At 40.3% G+C, this 18,117-nt stretch overlaps 2 protein-coding genes across 2 annotated transcripts; one reads left to right on the forward strand and one right to left on the reverse strand.

Moving 5' to 3' along the window:
* Positions 1 to 305: 305 nt before the first annotated feature.
* On the reverse strand, positions 306 to 3,028 carry fgg (fibrinogen gamma chain). Its single transcript, XM_063218390.1, has 9 exons — positions 2,920 to 3,028; positions 2,589 to 2,630; positions 2,273 to 2,456; positions 2,088 to 2,172; positions 1,853 to 1,983; positions 1,541 to 1,674; positions 1,108 to 1,292; positions 731 to 1,008; positions 306 to 634 (listed from the first exon to the last, which is right to left on the reverse strand). Exons 1-9 carry the CDS (start codon positions 2,980 to 2,982, stop codon positions 456 to 458), a joined length of 1,281 nt encoding a protein of 426 aa, XP_063074460.1. The 5' UTR covers positions 2,983 to 3,028; the 3' UTR covers positions 306 to 455.
* Positions 3,029 to 13,085: 10,057 nt separating this feature from the next.
* On the forward strand, positions 13,086 to 14,780 carry lrata (lecithin retinol acyltransferase a). The gene is made up of 2 exons (XM_063218404.1): positions 13,086 to 13,770; positions 14,011 to 14,780. The coding sequence occupies exons 1-2, from the start codon at positions 13,249 to 13,251 to the stop codon at positions 14,161 to 14,163; spliced, it is 675 nt and encodes a 224-aa protein (XP_063074474.1). The 5' UTR covers positions 13,086 to 13,248; the 3' UTR covers positions 14,164 to 14,780.
* The last annotated feature ends 3,337 nt before the right edge of the window (positions 14,781 to 18,117 follow it).

Consider the following 18,117-nt stretch of genomic DNA (forward strand, 5'->3'; position numbering starts at 1 on the left):
GGTTGATTCTGGGTTAGGTTTGTGTTAGTATTAATCATATCCAGTCTTATCCACCTGCAGATTAACCTTTATGAGTCCTCTGAATAGGCTATATCCATATATCCATGTGTGTGTGGATAAATGTAGCCTACTGTGTGTGCTGTGTCTGTATTTTGAGGACCCTCTCAAAAATGAGATTCTCATCTCAAGGGGCTATCCTCTACAGTAATAAAGAATTTGATGAAATATAACTGAACACTATTCACTTGAATACCTCAGAGTATAACCTCATAGGCTACCTCAAGTAAATACAAGAGCAAAATATATTTGTTTTATAAAACAGAAATCATTTATTAATCATTGATTCATTTCATGTTTGTCACATTAGAACGAAAGCCTTAATCTTTGTAATAATATGATCATGGAGAAAAGAATGGTGTGCAAAAACAAGGAATGTGGGTCTCTCAAGTTGGTCCTCAGTTATCGCCAAACACCTTGGTTCCGGCTTGCTGGCCGGTTCTTCCATGCAGGTGGCTAACGGGGATGATCTTCATGGTTGTCTCCTTCATTGAGTACCAGCGGCTGTGCCATGTGACCCAGGTAATGCCGTTATCAAAACCACCTTCACCAACATCCTTCTCTGTGTAATGGCCACCTGAAGCAGACGCAAGAAGAAATGCTCAAGTGCATGCTCAAGTAGAAATGAATGCCTGAACTTTCACTTAAATAGGTTGTTTTTAAAATATCTTACCCTGGTAGTACACTCCGTTAAGATTAGCAGCATGGCAACGGTTCATCCACCATCCTGCCCCATCTTGCTGGGCACAGTTTCCATCATACCTGTCGTTGTCTTTGTCAGGTGTGCTAAATTGTTGGCCATTGTGCGATGTGAAGTACTTGTCACTTGGGTCATCACCAAAGTCATAGCCATCGAAGGCATCACCTGCATCACCACCACTATAGTAAGCGTAGGTCAGGCGATACATGTCCTGCTCTGATCCCAACTTGAACACAGAGTAGTCAGCATGCCTGTGGAAAGAGACAATTTTCCAAAAATGACTCACTCCAACATCATTTTCAAATGAATGCTGTGCCATTTCGACAAATGACGTTGAAATGTCTAATTACTTTTTCACTCCGTTCCAGTCGACCACCTCTATCCTCAGGACATATGGGATATTTGACTGTACAGACAGTTTGTGGATCTTCTCAAGCCCCAGCCAAAACTCTGTAGTGTCATCTGGAGAGAGGTATCCAAAACCTTCCTTGTAAGGGACCCAATTTCTCTTGAAATCCACACTGCCATCACGTCTCTGGAGGTCGTGCACAAAAATACAAAGAGTGTACATTTTTAAGTAAGAATTTATTTTCTGTTAATTGCCTAAAATATACAATAGGTGTTATATTTAAAAATGTAAAGTAAAATATCGAAATACATTTACCCAAGAAAGTATGCTAACCAAAGTCCTGTTACATAACACTACCTTGACCCGAGGACAGAGACTGTCACTGTTGATTCTGTACTAGTCAAGCAACATTTTAGTCAATCTAGTAAACATACCCTTTGGAGTACAGTCCACCCTCGGCCGAGGTTGTCAATCTCACAATACACCAGGAACTCCTCCTCCATCCCGTCTGGTTTCACGTAGTACAGGCCACTTTCTTTGGCACCTCTGTTAGCAACATCTTGACAGTCTGTTGTAAAAATAATAATGTATATATAAGGATTATAAAGATATGCAACAAAACATTTAACATACATGTTTAATGGATAGGTCATGAGATGAGGATGAAAGTGTGATGTTTTAGGATCGCTAATTGAGGCAATGTTTTCCCAGCAGCAAAGCAATGGTAGATGGCGTGTGGCTGGTACCTTTGCCTGTGGTGGGCTGGATTTCCACTGTCTCTGCGCATGGCTCCTTGCATTTCTGCTCCAGCTGAAGAGATAGCTGCCTAAGAGTGAGTATGTCCCTGGCATTTGAATCCAAAATGCTTTGAAGTCCCCTGAAATAAAAAAACACATAAGATTGTATTCACTGTTATGTTCTCATTATGACAAAACATTTGTAGAGATACTATGTAAACAATAGAGGTCTGAAAAGACATACAGAAGCTGCTCCTCCTGGGAAACAATGGTCTTCTCATAGCGAATGATATCCTCCAACATGCTGTTTGACTTTTTAATGTAAATGTCTGGAGATAAAGAATGCACATTAAATACAGCATACACGCATATCAATCTGTGCTCAACGTCAATGATTTGAAGTCATTAAGTGCATTAATTGTTGCCTGCCTTGTGAAGTTTTCTGGGCCTGTGTTGCTTGGTCTTTCATGTAGTTGACCTTCTCTTCAGCCCCCCGTGTAGCGTTGGCAATATCCTCCAAAATGTCCTCCATATATTTTAGATCTTCCTCCACTGCTGGTTTGTACTTGTGAAGATAATCCACTACTCCACATGTGGTAGGGCAGTACGTTCCCTGTGGCGACCAACAAATCTCTTAAATGACTGTATTTCCAACAGCAGCATCAATACTTCTGAGGAGTCTCTTACATTTGTAATGAATGCAACAATAACATCAAATGAAACAGATTGGCGATATCATACTCACAAATTCGTCTTGTGGAACACATTGGGAATAATCACCCCGTTGCTAAAAGAAAATAAAAACAACAACAAAAAACCTGTGTTAATTCCACAACTCGACAAGCAAGCTTACACAGACAGTTGCTACGTATACATGAGACATTTAATTCGGAATTAATTGACTTTAATTCTGAATAAAGCTCAATTCCGCTTTGAAAACGTCATGTAAACACCTCTTAATTCGGAATGAAAGGAAAGATCCAAGTAAACTCGACGGAACTATTTCATTCTGAATTATTAATTCGGAATTGAAAACAACATGTAAACGTAGTGAGTGTGTAAGATGAGGAACTCACCGCATAGGCAAGAGAGGTTAGAAGCAGTGCTGAAGCAAATGTATGCACTAGAGAAGGAGCCATGTTGCTGTCTGGCTGGCCCTTGGGTACTGGGGATCTGATGGCCCCGGCAGGAATATTTATCCGATCAGGGTCCTCTGTGAATATGGAGATAACGGATGTTTGAGTAAACAAACCAAACCCCACAGTCCTATTTCTCGTTGAGTGACAGCCTGTGAGTCACCAGAATGAGTAAAAAAACAAGCAAACAACATGGCATTTGGTTTTAATTGTGCAATATCGCATAGCATGTGGAATTATAAGTGGTTTACATTCAATTGTACTTTTACCTAGTCCCACCTATTGTAGTCACGATATGCATTTTAAAATAAATCTTTCTATAGATTCTGTGACCTCTTCAAATGACAAAATTTTAGCATGAATGCAACACTCCATACAGTCCTTTGTCTATTTGATGGTATGGTCTTTGGGGTACAGGCCTACATAAGGCAAAAAAAAAAATACAGATTACTACAGGTAAAACAAACATGTATGGTAAGTAGAGTAGATATTGAAATGAAACTGTGAATTACGATAAAACCTTTAACAGTTAAATTTTAAATCTAAAGAACAAGCGTGTATTGAAAGTCCAAGCGCAGAAGAACAGTGCATTATAACATCTAGAGTAAGGGATCATTCTGAACAGTTATATCCATGGTTACCAATGTGTGATATACAGTATGTGTTTCAGAAATGTTATGATTCTTTGCCATACTTCTCATGCAATTCATTCATATTTATCACAAATATGAAATGCTTTTTTCACACTGATCTATGCAGTTGTTTTTTGTTTGTGCAAAGATATTATATTCGTGTTCTGGGTGAAATTAAGTAAATAGTACATTGCAGTTGAGTTTTTAATTAATTCATTAATTTATTTATTTTCCCGCAAAACTGGATCACTTCGTACTAAATGGTAGCATGCAGTTAATCATTACTTCTACGTAGTCATTATTTGAAAAGGCATGAGTCAGTTACTGAGCCGTCTACCACCCCCCACCACCCCCCCCCCAAACACCCAACTCCCCCACCCCACCCCCCCTTTAGGGGCCGATGCCTGCTTACGCCACAGAGGTCAGTGTCACAGCATCCAGATCAATATCATTCCGGTAAGTGAAATTAGTCAAATTTGTGTATAAATGAGGGGTTAAATCTTGTATGCATTAAATGCATAATTGAAATGATCCAAATGCAGTCTTGCCTTTCATAAAATTGATATTAAAGAGCTTAATTGTGTAGAATCGCATTTAAGTAGGCCTATCACAAGAAGCGCTCTGGCCCAATGTGTAAGTAAGAGAATGTGTGGGTGTGTGTGTGTGTGGGTGTGTGTGTGGGTGTGTGTGTGTGTGTGTGTGTGTGTGTGTGTGGGTGGGTGGGTGTTTTTTTTTTAAGTCGACTCATCTGGCCCCTGTTGGGTGCCTCGTGCAGCTTGTCTTATTTTCCTGAGATGTTTCATCTTGTATGTATATTTAAAGTTCCTAAGGGTGAATTGAGGCGTTTTACATCCTGTGTAGAGGGATTTCAATGGGATATATTTTCATTTGCATCAGCATGTCTTAAGACAGGCATCTGATCGTCACAGCAAACAGCAAACTGCAGATGAGTATGACTTTGACCAAGTGAGTAACTTGGCTTTGCTGGTCCATGGTGTGAAGCATGTCTGAAAGAGTTAAATTGCTTTTAGCAGTTGATGTGTTGGTTGATGATAGCCTGCAGGTTTGCATTCTTTAGTCCTGAATTCTTTTCACTGTATGAACGGATGTACTCTTTTACACACCAGTTTTGTAGGCCTATTAGATTAGACCTGTACACACACAGAAGTGGAAATACTGTTCTGTACCTAAGGTTGTCTCTCCGGCAGTATCCTTTTGTGCCTTCTTCTTGTAGGCCTATCTTCTAGCACAATGTGGTCTTTGAGACCCTTTTATCTGGAGTTTTGTATCTGGAGGTATACCTCACAAATAACCACGCTGTACCGTAGAAGGTATATTATACACAGCGTGGTCAAAAAAAGTCTCCACTAAAAAAAAGGTTGCACACAAATATGTTGTTGGACCACCTTTAGCTTTGAGTATAGGGCACATTTAAATAAACATTCAGTTTCTATAAACTTCTGCAATGCCTGGATTTATTTACATCTAGGTACATACTGTAGCTGAACCTATACCTGACAGCAAATGTTTCAGTGATGCTGATGCCCATGATTTGACCCTTCTCAAAAACAGACTTAACATATTTTACATGACCATGGGATCTGTCTTTTGACATGGTTGTTTCATAATTGAGATGCAAGGCATTGCTCCAGAGTGGTTCAGGGAGCACAAGACATAATTTTTACACATGGATTGGCCACCACAGAGTCAAAAACTCAACCTCATTGAGAATATGTGGTATGTGCTAGAGAAGACTTAACACAGCGTTCAAATTCTTCCAGCATCAATACAAGATCTTGGTGAAAACTTAATGCAATGCTATATGGAAATAAATCCAAACATTGCAGAAGTTTATTGAAACCATGCAAAGCCAGTTTTGCGCCGTAATCAAAGCTAAAGGCAGCCCAAAAACTAGTGTGTGTGTGACCTTTTATGTGGGGACTTTTTTTGGCCAGGCTGTGTATTAAAAAGAGGGTTCACACATAATTGTTTTGCATAGAGATATGCTAGTCTGGCACACTTAGGTACAATGAAGAACCTCCATTTCTCTACGTGTATACTGTCAAAAAGAGTAGAAGTCCGCACACTGGCTCCGCTTTGAAAATGTATTCAGGTCATACAACGTTTCGACCCAACAGGGTCTTCATCAGGCATGTATCTATCAGAGGGTGGAGTCTCGGGGTAATGATGTACCCCTTCCACCTGACCTGCACTCACCGAAACAGAGACTATTTAAAATGACACCTTCAATCACATGCCTGATGAAGACCCTGTTGGGTGAAAACGTTGTATCAAAGAAGATCCAATTTTAATCAAGAGGGACCAAAACACGGCCACTCAATGCAAAAGTGTGTGCTCAAAAGTCAGTCTCCTAAGGGGGCGTTGTCCCTCCTTCGTCTTCTCTTTTCGTGGTGTTTGCACAAGACGTGCGCTACCGCCATCCAGTGTTGGGAAAGTTAATTTTGTACGTGAACTAGTTCAAGTTCAAGTCCACAGCTCTCAGGATTAACTAGTTCGTTCATAGTTCATATTTTTTTCAAAATGAACTAGTTCATTCATAGTTCACAAAATAAATGAACTAGTTCATTTCAGTTCACCCCCCCCCCAAAAAAAAAAAAAATTAAAAATAAAAAAAATTCATTGACAAAGCCCTTATAAATGCTCCACAGATAGCCATTATTTTATGGGTTAATTAGTGTTAACAAGGACATTGTTGGATATAACGGTATTTTAGTGCATTAGAGTAGTGGTTTATTAGTAGTAGCAGTAATAGAGAGACAATAATGTCTTACTACAGTATATAGTTTACCTGCACATTGGAATTACAAACTTCTGTGCTAACCCTGTTACAAATATTTGTGACAATAAAGTACACTTGACACTTGGAACCATGGGCGTAATTTTAGGTGTGGATGGTGGGGAAATGTTCATACCACTTTTGGGAGAAACCTAGCTTGTCCCCACCACTTTTTTCACAAATGCAAAAACAGCATACCCGTACAATTTGCCATTGTAATGTCCCCACCACTTTCTAACCCAGACCTACACCTTTGCTTGGAACTACCTAATTTGAAAATAACACATCCTCTCTGTGGATGGATTGTTAAGTCTTCCTGGAAACAAGTAGATAATAGACATGCCATCTTTTCCCATTGAACAGTATTTTGTACTTATAGGGATCTATTGTGCAGTACTGTAGTAGGTGCCCATACAGTAGCTTGGTGATATGTATGCGCACTGAGCTTAAGGTCACTTGCTGTAATTACACAATAACAGATGTAGTTACACTTGAAAGGGGCGGGAGGCACTATAGGACTGCCTGTGAGGAGGTAAGCATGACAAGTAGGCCTACAGGAGTCTGTACAAACATCTTGATTTAAAGACTACATGCAGTACGTCAAGGAAGCCTATCAGCCATGCACATGAATTGCATGAATGCTTCGACGTACTGTATCTGTATTTGTAATATAAACATAGACAGAAATATAAATATAAATGAGGGTTGGCCTCATTTTTCTTGTTCACTCATTAAGTTTTGTACTGAATGCAACATGTAGTACATTAATTAGGCCTACTTAATATAAATAAGACCCTTTTTTCACTTTACCTTTCTTTGAAGACCAACATTTAATCTATGAAGTTGCATGATTTGTTGTTTTGAATTGTTTCACACTCAATCAGATAAATCATAATGTGATCCTGCAGTTGGACATGTCATACAAAAGGAGAAGAGAGGTTTTTACATTTAGTTTGTTCCTAGGCTTTTTATTTGGGATTAGGGATTCGCGAAAATTGAAAAAACTCTTAACCGGCTACTGAGACTCATTAACCGGTGGTTAACCGGTTAACCGGTAATCTTAAATTTTAAAACGTTCGCGTGCCTGATATGCACAGCACTGATTTTTTTCATTTTTATTTTTCACATAAGCCTCTTTTTTTGCTGCCATGGACCTGCCATGTCCAGCCACTGTTGCCAGATGGAAAATGCTGAATTATCGTACTAAAACCTCAAAATTATAGTTTTTTGGGAGGAAATTATTATTATAATTATTATTTTTATTACAACCGGTTAACCGGTGGCAGAAAATTTTAACCGGTTAAAGTTGATCCGGTTGATTAGCGGTTAACCGGTTAGGCTACCGGTTAACATCCCTATTTGGGATAAACTGTTTTTGTTCCATTAGCTGATTCCTGGAATGAAAGGCTTTTCCAAAGATTTAAAGTTGCTTGTGAATTCCTCAAGCACTCTTAACAGGATTCTCAATAGGCCTCACAGCTTTGCGCTTTTGTGTAGCCCAGATCTACCAAACAGAGATTGGCATTCAATGGGGCTACACAGGGCAGGGATAACTGAAGGCGACACTGACATAGTAAAACCATCTCGCTAAAAAAGATTGCTGACAAACACACGACACAAGGTTTGAACACCAACTTAATCCTTAATTGCATCCCCTGTTCACCTCATTCTGATTCAAGGAACATTCTGTCTACTAAGTAGGCTACTATGAGATGAGACAACTGTGTGCACTAAGCATTGTGCATACTAGTGCCTGGTTTCATACTCCAGTGTTTCTCAACCTATTTTCAGTTGTGGCACCCTGACATTAAATGAAAAGAAAAAATATCAAGGCACCCCAAACGTTTTCTTTAAAACATGTAGCCTAGATCATGGGTGCCGCGAGGGGGGGTAAGATGTTACAGATTCTAAGGGCCCGACAGATCTGACAGGGCCCTGGAAGGATGCTGATAACATAATTTGTCATTTTGGGGGCCCAAAATTTGAATCTTTTCATGGGGCCCAACATTTTTATCAGCGCCCCTGGCCTAGATTATCATTACAATGCACACAGTCTCTGAAGACAAACAAATGCAATACACATCTACCATACAATACAACCTGCACATTAGATTTCACGTCATTAGTCTTGACCCTACCGTGGCGCTAACGGTAGGGCACACGTCTACATGCGGCCGACCTGGGTTCGATTCCTGGCCCGGGTATGACATTACAGAGAGCCTTAAGTAACAGATAAAGACATTGTCATTACAATTTTGGTGACAGTAGGGTTATAACATAGGCTCCGTGCTAAGGGGCTAATGTTGCTATATGGCAGCAACTGAGTCAACAATTTGAACCAAATTAAATGCAGTGTTTCCCATACATTGAGGAAACTATGGCGGCCCGCCATTTGGCCGCCATAGTTTCCGAAAATGTTTTAAAAAAAAAAAAAAAAAAAAATTTTTTTTTTTTTACGATTTCCGTTTTTGTTAAAAACGATTTGAATTACGATTTCCTTCGCATTTTCCTCCTGGAGTAAATACATCCTATAGAGAAAACTACAAGTGCTTGAAAGACAGAGGGATCAAAAGCCTAGTCAAGTTGTTGTAGTTAACTTGGGTTTGGGAGCAATAAAAAAAACCTTCAGAGAAGGGACAGTTGGGATGAGTTTACTAACACTCCCCAGGCTTTGTTTTACAGTTGTAATGAGTTAGGTGACAGGCCTTCATTGACACGGCAGAGGAGACATTGAGCTGTGTATAGAAATGAATGTGAATATAGACATAAATGTGTAATATGTTGTTCAGCCCTTTCAATGGGAGGAATTTTGAAAAACTGGCCCTGTGACCAGCACCCCTCATGTAAAATGTGTACGCCTGTGTGTGTGGGGGGAAAAGGCATAGCCTACCCTCTTAGACCCTTTTTGTCTATGTGTTAACAATTTCACAGTACTCTTAAATTCTTATCTCTGCTCCTATTTTGTTTTATTATTTTTTTCATTACATAGACCCCTGCATGAGGGACGAATGAAACTGTGTTATAAACAGAAATTATTCACTGTACTGCATTTTTTTTTTAAATATATAAATGTACTACCCCCCCCCCCCCCCCCCCCCCCCCCCCCCCCCCCCCCCCCCCGAAAAAAAAAACCCGGCTGCCCCCATAGTTTCCAAAATTTCTGTGGGAAACACTGAAATGTGTAGTCATTTTCATTTATATAGGCCTACGATAGATGTAAACAGTAACTAGCCATTTAAAGCGCAAAAATGTCCCTCATATTATCTCACACCCATATCTGTTTATTTGTACCCTGCAATTATCCATCCAAATGGTTATAAATAGCAAAACGATATTTGTACATAAACCAGTAATGACTCTTCAATGGAGCAAGAGGAACAGTGCAGTGTCCTCGTGTGTCCTTTATTTGACTTGCTTGGTTCATCTGAGTGCACGCGGACATTGAGAGTTCACCCAGAGTCTGGAGGAGTAGCCGAACACTTAACACAAGAACTACCCATATAAACCCAAGTTAGAGAAAATCAGACTCGACATTTAGGTTTATTAATTCACCTCATATAGGCTATGTTTTATATCAAACAATTTGCGTCACACACTGCCAATTTTGATTACATTTAATTTCATTTTAAGTCTAGGAAGACAAGTCTACTGGTGTCTACATGTGAACAGGTTACATTATTTTATGATACCAGTATTGTTTGTCGAGTCCAGTGCAAACATGGCAGTTGTGGAAACACGGGTGCAGATGACGTATGATGCCTATTGCCTGCCCTGCAGCCATAAAACTCTGCCATATTGCATTTCAGAGAAAGAGGGAGAGGGGGAGGGGAGGGGGGCATACAACACTTATGATAGCCTACTTGTACAACCTGATGATCTGAGTTTGAACTGTCGAGTCTGTGAATATAAACAACACTGAACTCGGGTTGAACTGCCAATGACCAGATGGAGGACAGCACTCCAGTCCCAAGTAGCCTGCCGCGTAAACTCTAGACCCACAAACAATTGATAAGACATGCCGAGGTCACCCCTGTGTCACTGAGTATTTCCACACAAACTCATGTTGACCAACTTTGACTCATTGTGACATGTTTTGCTTCTTGAAACCTTGTTAATGCAATGCAAGTGTGTGCCCTTTCTCACGTGAACCCGGATAACTTGCCCTGTGTGGCAGCCTCCAGAGCTGAAGTGTGAATGGTGGAATGTGGATGTGTGTATATGTGGATGTGTGTTTGGAATGTGGATGTGTGTATATGTGGATGTGTGGTTGGAATGTGGATGTATATGTGGATGTGTGTATCGAAAGCATGTTGAGTCAACTTCATAGTTGTGATACTGCGCAATATAAATACTGGTTATACTGTATTGTATTGTATTGTACCCAAAGATGTCGATGGAAAAGGCACATTCACATACAGTATACATCAATAGTAGCAGGCTAAGTTCACATACATTATACATCAATAGTAGCAGGCTAAGTTCGCTCCTGGTCTGCAGAGTCCAAAGGGGTTAAATGGAAGGGATAACTTGGGTCTCCACACGGGTCAGTCCACAGGTTAGCCAAAGTGGTTAAAGCCCTTGCTCTTACCCTGGTACAGGAGAAAAACGTGCTGCAGGGGCTTTTCTAAACCTTCTTACAGAAGGGATCTAAGTGATTTAGCATTAGCAAATAACTTTCTCCCTCCTGAACACCCAGCGCATATTTGTGAGCTGAACATGGTTTTCTACAACCATGATATGATTCTTCTTACAATTTGCTCAAAAGCAATTTTGGGCAATCCCATGCTCCTAAAGTTATGGGAATAGTTTGTTGCATACACCTTCCTCTTACAACATGACTATGCACCAGTGCACAAAGCAAGGTCCAGACATGGATGATATTGTGGTATGGATAAACTGGACTGGCCCGCAGAGAGTCCTGACCTGAACTCAATAGAATACCTTCGGGGTGAATTAGAGCAGACTGAGATTCAGGTTCTCTCGACCAAAATCAGTGTGTGACCACTCCATAAGTGAACAAACCACTAAAGCCACAAACACACACACACACACACACACACACACACACACACACACACACACACACACACACACACACACACACACACACACACACACACACACACACACACACAGGGATTCATTGGCCATACAACAAGAACCCATCACCCCCCCCCCCCCCCCCCCCCCCCCCCCCCCACACACACACACACACACACACACACACATTGTTAGCTGTTTGATCACCAGTAATTGGTCTGGTGAAAGTGTCAGCATATTGTGGAAATGAAGAGATTCATCTGGTGTAAAGTGATATCTCTGAAGACTATGGCTAGGGAAACAGAGAGGAGTAGTGATCATTAGGCAGGCCACACACATGCACATGCACAAACATTCTTCAATCAAGATGATAGTTTGGCTTAGGAAAAAAGTACCCTTGAGAGATATGGTGGTGCTGCGAGACATTTTAAAACTATGAATATGATTATTTTCTTCCATTTTTGACTTTGGGGCAGTCTCTCACCAAATCGACACAAGAAATCTCAAGCCAGGAGTGCAGGGATTCATAATCCTGTTATGCCCCAGACATGCTTCTATACGGAAAATTAACTGCTCTAGTTTTCTCCTGACTAAAATGTTTGTTCGAAAGCATTATACAACTGACCTGATCTTCAGACATGAATGCTAACCAGTATCAGTTCAAATGTGTTGTTCCTTTTTCTTGCCAATTAAACTGAAAGAAGCTTAAAGTCCACCTCTTTGCTGTGTTCAACCTCAAAGTCACAGAAAAACATTCCAAGATCCCATTGAGTAATTTGGCCATCTAAGACTTGTACTATAACATGAACGTCATTCTTTGCCTGAGAATTGGGTCACAATGAATGACTAATTATTTAATCTGGTCTACTCTTGCGAATTGATTTTAGAATGCTGAAGTGTGGCCCAGAGAAATTAAGGCCAGGGGAAGAAGTGCATAACTGAAGCTACCCAATAACGGCCCCAGTCAGCTCCCTGCTCACCTCTAAACATTCAGCTTCAAACTCTCAGTCACCACAGAACAATTAAGGAGTAAACTCATCGGGTTTATATTTAGGAGGCTGGGCTAAATGAAGCTTGAGGCGTTTTTGTTTTGCTCATATCTTTATTTTTGCCAATTGGTAAGCTATATAAAAATGGTGTCATGAATTTCCTGTTGGCCTAATATTTGGCATGAGGAACTGATTTCCCATCTTTCACTCCATAGGGATTTCTTTCATGGCATATTTCTGATCACTGTTTAAGTTGGTGTTTTGCAGGGAGCTTTCTTGGACAAAGTGTTCAGAAGAAATGTCCATGGGCCTTGTCAGAGAGCACAGGTGGCAGATACCACACCAGCATTCACACAGCAGCCAATTCTTTGGCGGTGTCTTCATCTTTAATTTTCAGTTGATGAATGCACATCATGACTATTATTTACAGTAACCTATAGTGTGATTGTGAATTGTGTATGTTGTGTATTTTGTGTGTATCTTTTAAATTAAAAATCAATTCATGAAACTGCTCATCATTTGCAAATGATTTGGCTACTTTTACCCAAGATTGACAATTGCATTGATTGTTTAAATTCTAGTATTATAACAGAACAGATACAACCATGCTGCTACAAAAGTTTTGTCCAAGTATTTTGATGGGGTTAACATTCTTCTAGGCATCCCCGTGAGAAACTCACTTGCAGCCAATCGTTTCTTTGGAATTAGATGCCGGCACACCAGTCCCCACCTAAACACGGCACGTGCTAATGCGAGATTTGCTGGAGTATATATACGGGTTAAGTTAATCAACAGATCCACAGACGGCAAAATGCTAGACTCACTGACACTTGTTTTTGAAAAGTTATTTGTTCTGTCAAATTTCAACCTATTTAAAAACTTATGGCTAGAAGAAGAAGAAGAGACCTGCAACACGTCAACCACACTCAAGCGGGGGGACTTGCTGGAGGTGCAGCGCACGCTCTTTACGCACTTCGGCATCTACCTGGGTGACAACAAAGTTGCGCACCTCATGCCAGACATCATGCCATTACTCACCGTCAATGAGAAGAAAATAAATGCAGTCGTGACGAACAAGAGACTAGTCCTAGGCTGCATCTATAAGAAAGCGAGTATCCGCGTTGACACCGTGGGGGATTTTGCGTATGGCGCACGCATTTTTGTGAACTCTGTAGACGGTAGAATGAAAACAAAGGCACTGGCACAAGAGGATGTCGCGCAGAGAGCCGAAAAAATGGTTGGAGATATCCCTTACAGTCTGCTGTGGTATAATTGCGAACACTTTGCAACTTACTGCAGATACGACTCTCCTGTCAGTGAGCAAACCGATCAGGTAGATACCTAATTGTAGGCCTACTTGGGCGATTGATTTATATTGACAGTCGTTGTTTTGTTGTCTGAAAAAACGACCTTGATTCTGCTTTCGAACTGAGCTGTGTAAACAGTGCTGATTGTTGATTTCACCCATAACAGCCAAAGTTTTCAAATAGTTGAATAAGCCTGTTTGTACAATATATTTGTGTGTTGCATTCAAACTGAAGCCTAACTGTATGTGTTTTCTTCAACCCATCAGTTTTGTGAAACTCTGAAAACAGTCGTCCGTGACCAGAGGAGCGTGTTGCTCACTATATCACTGGGAATACTCTCCATTGCTTGCTTTGGCCTTGCACCTTCAACAACTCTACCAACAGTGCTTATTCCATTTGCTCTTTGGATGGCAGGCTGATGAACTTCCAGAAACATCTTTTATATGAACATTTCTCTGGGGTCCATCAAAGGGCATATATTTTCATCTGGGGGCATGTCCCAGAGCTCATTCCATATAATGTAGGTCATATCTACAGAAGAAGTTGGTATTTGTGTGTAAAGAGCAGCCTTTCCATGAAGGTATTTGTTTGTCATTTGGTCACTTTATCACTGTGTTGCATGTATAATTATGCCTGCTGAAGTATAGGCTACAATAGTCCAAATGTGCAGGGCTTTGTAATTATGACACCATCTGAAACTGACAGTAGGCGAATATGGATGCATTTGGTTATAATCTTTAAAAAAAATACCATATCATTACGACATGACTTTAAGTTCATTGCTGTCCAGTGCAAATGTATTGGGTATCGTGCATATGGGCTGTTGTGATGAATCATGTTTGGAGGATGCAGCTCTTGGAGAAACAGCTGCTGATTGATTTAGGTGCAGATAACCACATACATTTTCAGCAAAATCCTTAAGTGCAATTGTGTCCGATAGTCCTCTGTTCCGTGGGATATAGATGCTCTATTTTTTTACAGAATGAAAGATTTTGACTTTGTAATTTACTTGATTGAATATTGTTTTGTAATATGAAACACCACATATTCTAATAAAGGCAAACTTCAATGTTGCATTGGCTTGACATGAACTTTTTCACCCACTGGCCACTTTGGCTAGTGGTTTTCCTGAGTCATTTGCCATTCAGGTATTCCACTAGCCACAGATTTATATTGGGTTTTTTTCCTTTGTCATGATGGTGTACGTCTGACCTCAGAAGATGAGGGGCAAAAGCAAGATGAGTGTACAGCTTTCTACATGGAAATATATATCAATCAAATAGAAACTGAGTTACTGAGCCTTTTCTTGAACTTACAACAAACAATTGATACACAAGGGGCAAACAAGAGAATATAGGCTATGATGATACTAGCCACAGAAGTTTTACCAGCATTTGGCCGGTTGGCAGGTGTCAGTGTCAAGCCCTGATATGACCAGAGAGAAGTATGAAAGTGGTATAATTTTTACAGAACTTTCCAACAATGTAAATACTGTGGTTGCTTGACTGGATTTGCTTGATGCGCTTTATGAATCGGGTACTTACATGGTCAAGCATTTCCAAAACACTTAAAGTTATCAGTATCAGGAAATCTCTGTGATATGGCAATAGAAGCATGAATTTCCCTAAGACAAACATCACCGGAACTCTAAAAAAAAGTAGTAGACAACCAGAGGAAAACACACCATATTACCACTGCAAGATCCAGATCATCAAGAAACACACAATGGCGGGGGTGATCCATCCAATATAGGCCTACTGTTTGAATATATTGTATTTTCCTAGCCTGTCACGGAGGGCACGGCCTGGCATTCATTATCCAATGTCATACTATATCAGATTTAATAGGCTGTTAGTGGAGTGTTCGTGATGAGACATGTACCCTAAATGTGCAGGTATCCATAGCTGCCCAAGATTGAAGGATATCTTTATTTTGGGTTTTTGTGACTTTATTTGATTGGACAGTAGCCAAGAGAGCAGTCAAGAAACGGGTGGGAGAGAGAGATTGGTAGGAAATGAGCCAGGATGATGATCATTGTCAAGTAAAGATGAAAAAATGACGTATGTGTACAAAGTTGTGTTTCACTGATAAGTCACACACACACACACACACACACACACACACACACACACACACACACACACACACACACACACACACACACACACACACACACACACACACACACACACACACACACACACACACACCAGAGGTTTAGTGAAGATGACAGAGTGCCTTTGTATTTGGCAGTTCGGGCGTTTGTTCAATTTAATTAACACAATATGAGAACACAAATAACCAATAATGAAGTGACGGGTGGGGGTGTGTGTTGCACACAGGCTTGGACTGGACTGGGGTCCCCTTGGCTCTTGGGTCCCTGGGCCTGGGCTCTGTAGCCCCGTGCAGTAATCCATCCTTACACGCACACACACACACCAGGGCTTGACATTAACTTTTTTACTTGCTGGCCATTGTGGCTAGTGGTTTTCTCGAGTCACTAGCCATTCAGCTATTCTACTAGCCACAAATTTGATATTTTTTCTTTTTTTCTTTATCATGACGCTGTACATCTAACCTCAGAAGAGGTGCTAAAGCAAGAAGATGAGTGTACAGCTTTCTACATGGCAATACACCAAGCAAATACACTTAGAAATTGAGTAACTCAGTTTTTGTCTTGAACTTAAATACAAACAATTGATATACAAGGTGCAACATGCAGAATATAGGCTATTTCTATATGTCATACCATAGAATAAGCTACCTGCCAAATTGGCTAGTGACACTGAAATTATTACCAGCCATAGCCAAGTTTTACCAGCATTTATCCGGTTGCAGGTGTCAGTGTCAAGCCCTGACGCGCGCGCGCACACACACACACACACACACACACACACACACACACACACACACACACACACACACACACACACACACACACACACACACACACACACACACACACACACACACAGTCTTGTGCTTTTGGCAATTGGAAATGTGTTGTCAGACTAAAGCACTACCCCTTATTAAGATATCAAGGAAAATTGTCAATAGACTGCTAAGTGATATCCTTTATTTTGATGAGATCAATAAAGGATCTCTACTCTACCCAAACACCTCTCTACGGTTCAGGCTTAAACATGACAGAGCATTGGGCACAGTGCCCGACTAGTGCTTCACTATTAACTGTTGCAGCTAGTACAACATAGATAGCCTATTTCTAGTAGATTTATAACATATAATTTATATAACAAGTGTTTCTGTTACCATTTTCCCTTAAACTGAGGTTATTTGTTTTTGTCAATAACAATAACAAAGGTGAAAAGGGTAGTAGCTTTACAAATAAACGGGAAATTACTGTACCGTAGTAAATCAGTAAACAGTAGCCTACTATACTGCCGTGCAAAACAAGAACGCAGTCACTCAAAATGGTCGAAAAAAAAAATTATATCGGAAATGGGCTGTAAACTACCTCATTTGTCTTGTATCAAAAAATGGTGGTTCAACACTGTCCCGTTTTGGAGAAAAATCATTTTGAAAGGGCAAAAATGACCAAAAAAAAGTTACTGCGGTGTTGGATTAAAGTTTACATTGTGCAAAACAAAAACGCAGTAAGTCGGTGAGTTACTGCTGCACTTTCCAATGGGAGTGGTTTGGGAGTAGACAGTAATACCAGCCAAGAACGCAGTAACTCTGTTTTGTTCTGCTGTTTTTTAGGGGTTTTTTGTGTGCATTAAATTTCTATCCTAAAAAAGCATTACCAGGAAGTGTCACCACCACTTTACCGACAACACAGTTGTCGCGCCATATAGGAAACTTTGAAGCCTTTTTTCTCAGTTTGCAGTTTTCAGAGTTACTGCGTTCTTGTTTTGTAGGGCAGTATAGTAGCCTGTTATCTATTATGCTTAATGATGCTTTTGTATTTTCTTCTACTTTTATATAAAATCAAATACATTTACATGGATCATGGGTCATGCTGCATACACATGAAACAAACAATCATTACACAACTGCTGGTAACAAAAACACAATTTGACCTTTGACCTGTAACCTGTGACCTCCCTGTGCATTCTAATAAGTACATTAATGCAGTGGTTCCCAAACTTTTTCTCCCCCTTTGGAGTATTTCTGTTACCCTCAACAAACTCCTTTTCCTCAGAACTTTTTGTTCCCTAATATTGCTTAAGTTAATATACAGTATGTATTAATCATACAACTGAATACTGATACTAATCAATTCATCGAAGGTTTACATCATATGAAATTAGGCCTATTCAAGGTTTTATGCACACATTCCCCTTTGGAGTATTTCTGCTACCCTCAACTACCCCTTTTTCCCAAACAGGAAAACGTTTTGCTCCCTAATATTG

The sequence above is a fragment of the Engraulis encrasicolus genome, chromosome 16 (assembly GCF_034702125.1).
Source record: "Engraulis encrasicolus isolate BLACKSEA-1 chromosome 16, IST_EnEncr_1.0, whole genome shotgun sequence".
Classification (NCBI taxonomy): domain Eukaryota; kingdom Metazoa; phylum Chordata; class Actinopteri; order Clupeiformes; family Engraulidae; genus Engraulis; species Engraulis encrasicolus.

Bases quoted from the DNA above. Each gene is read 5' to 3' on its own strand.
- fgg (XM_063218390.1), bottom strand. From the start codon at position 2,982: ATGGCTCCTTCTCTAGTGCATACATTTGCTTCAGCACTGCTTCTAACC. The intron at 2,173-2,272 runs GCAGGCAACAAT...CTTTATCTCCAG, and splicing joins GGCCCAGAAAACTTCACAAG to ACATTTACATTAAAAAGTCA. The intron at 1,009-1,107 runs GTAATTAGACAT...CTCTTTCCACAG, and splicing joins GACTGGAACGGAGTGAAAAA to GCATGCTGACTACTCTGTGT.
- lrata (XM_063218404.1), top strand. From the start codon at position 13,249: ATGCTAGACTCACTGACACTTGTTTTTGAAAAGTTATTTGTTCTGTCA. The intron at 13,771-14,010 runs GTAGATACCTAA...TCAACCCATCAG, and splicing joins TCAGTGAGCAAACCGATCAG to TTTTGTGAAACTCTGAAAAC.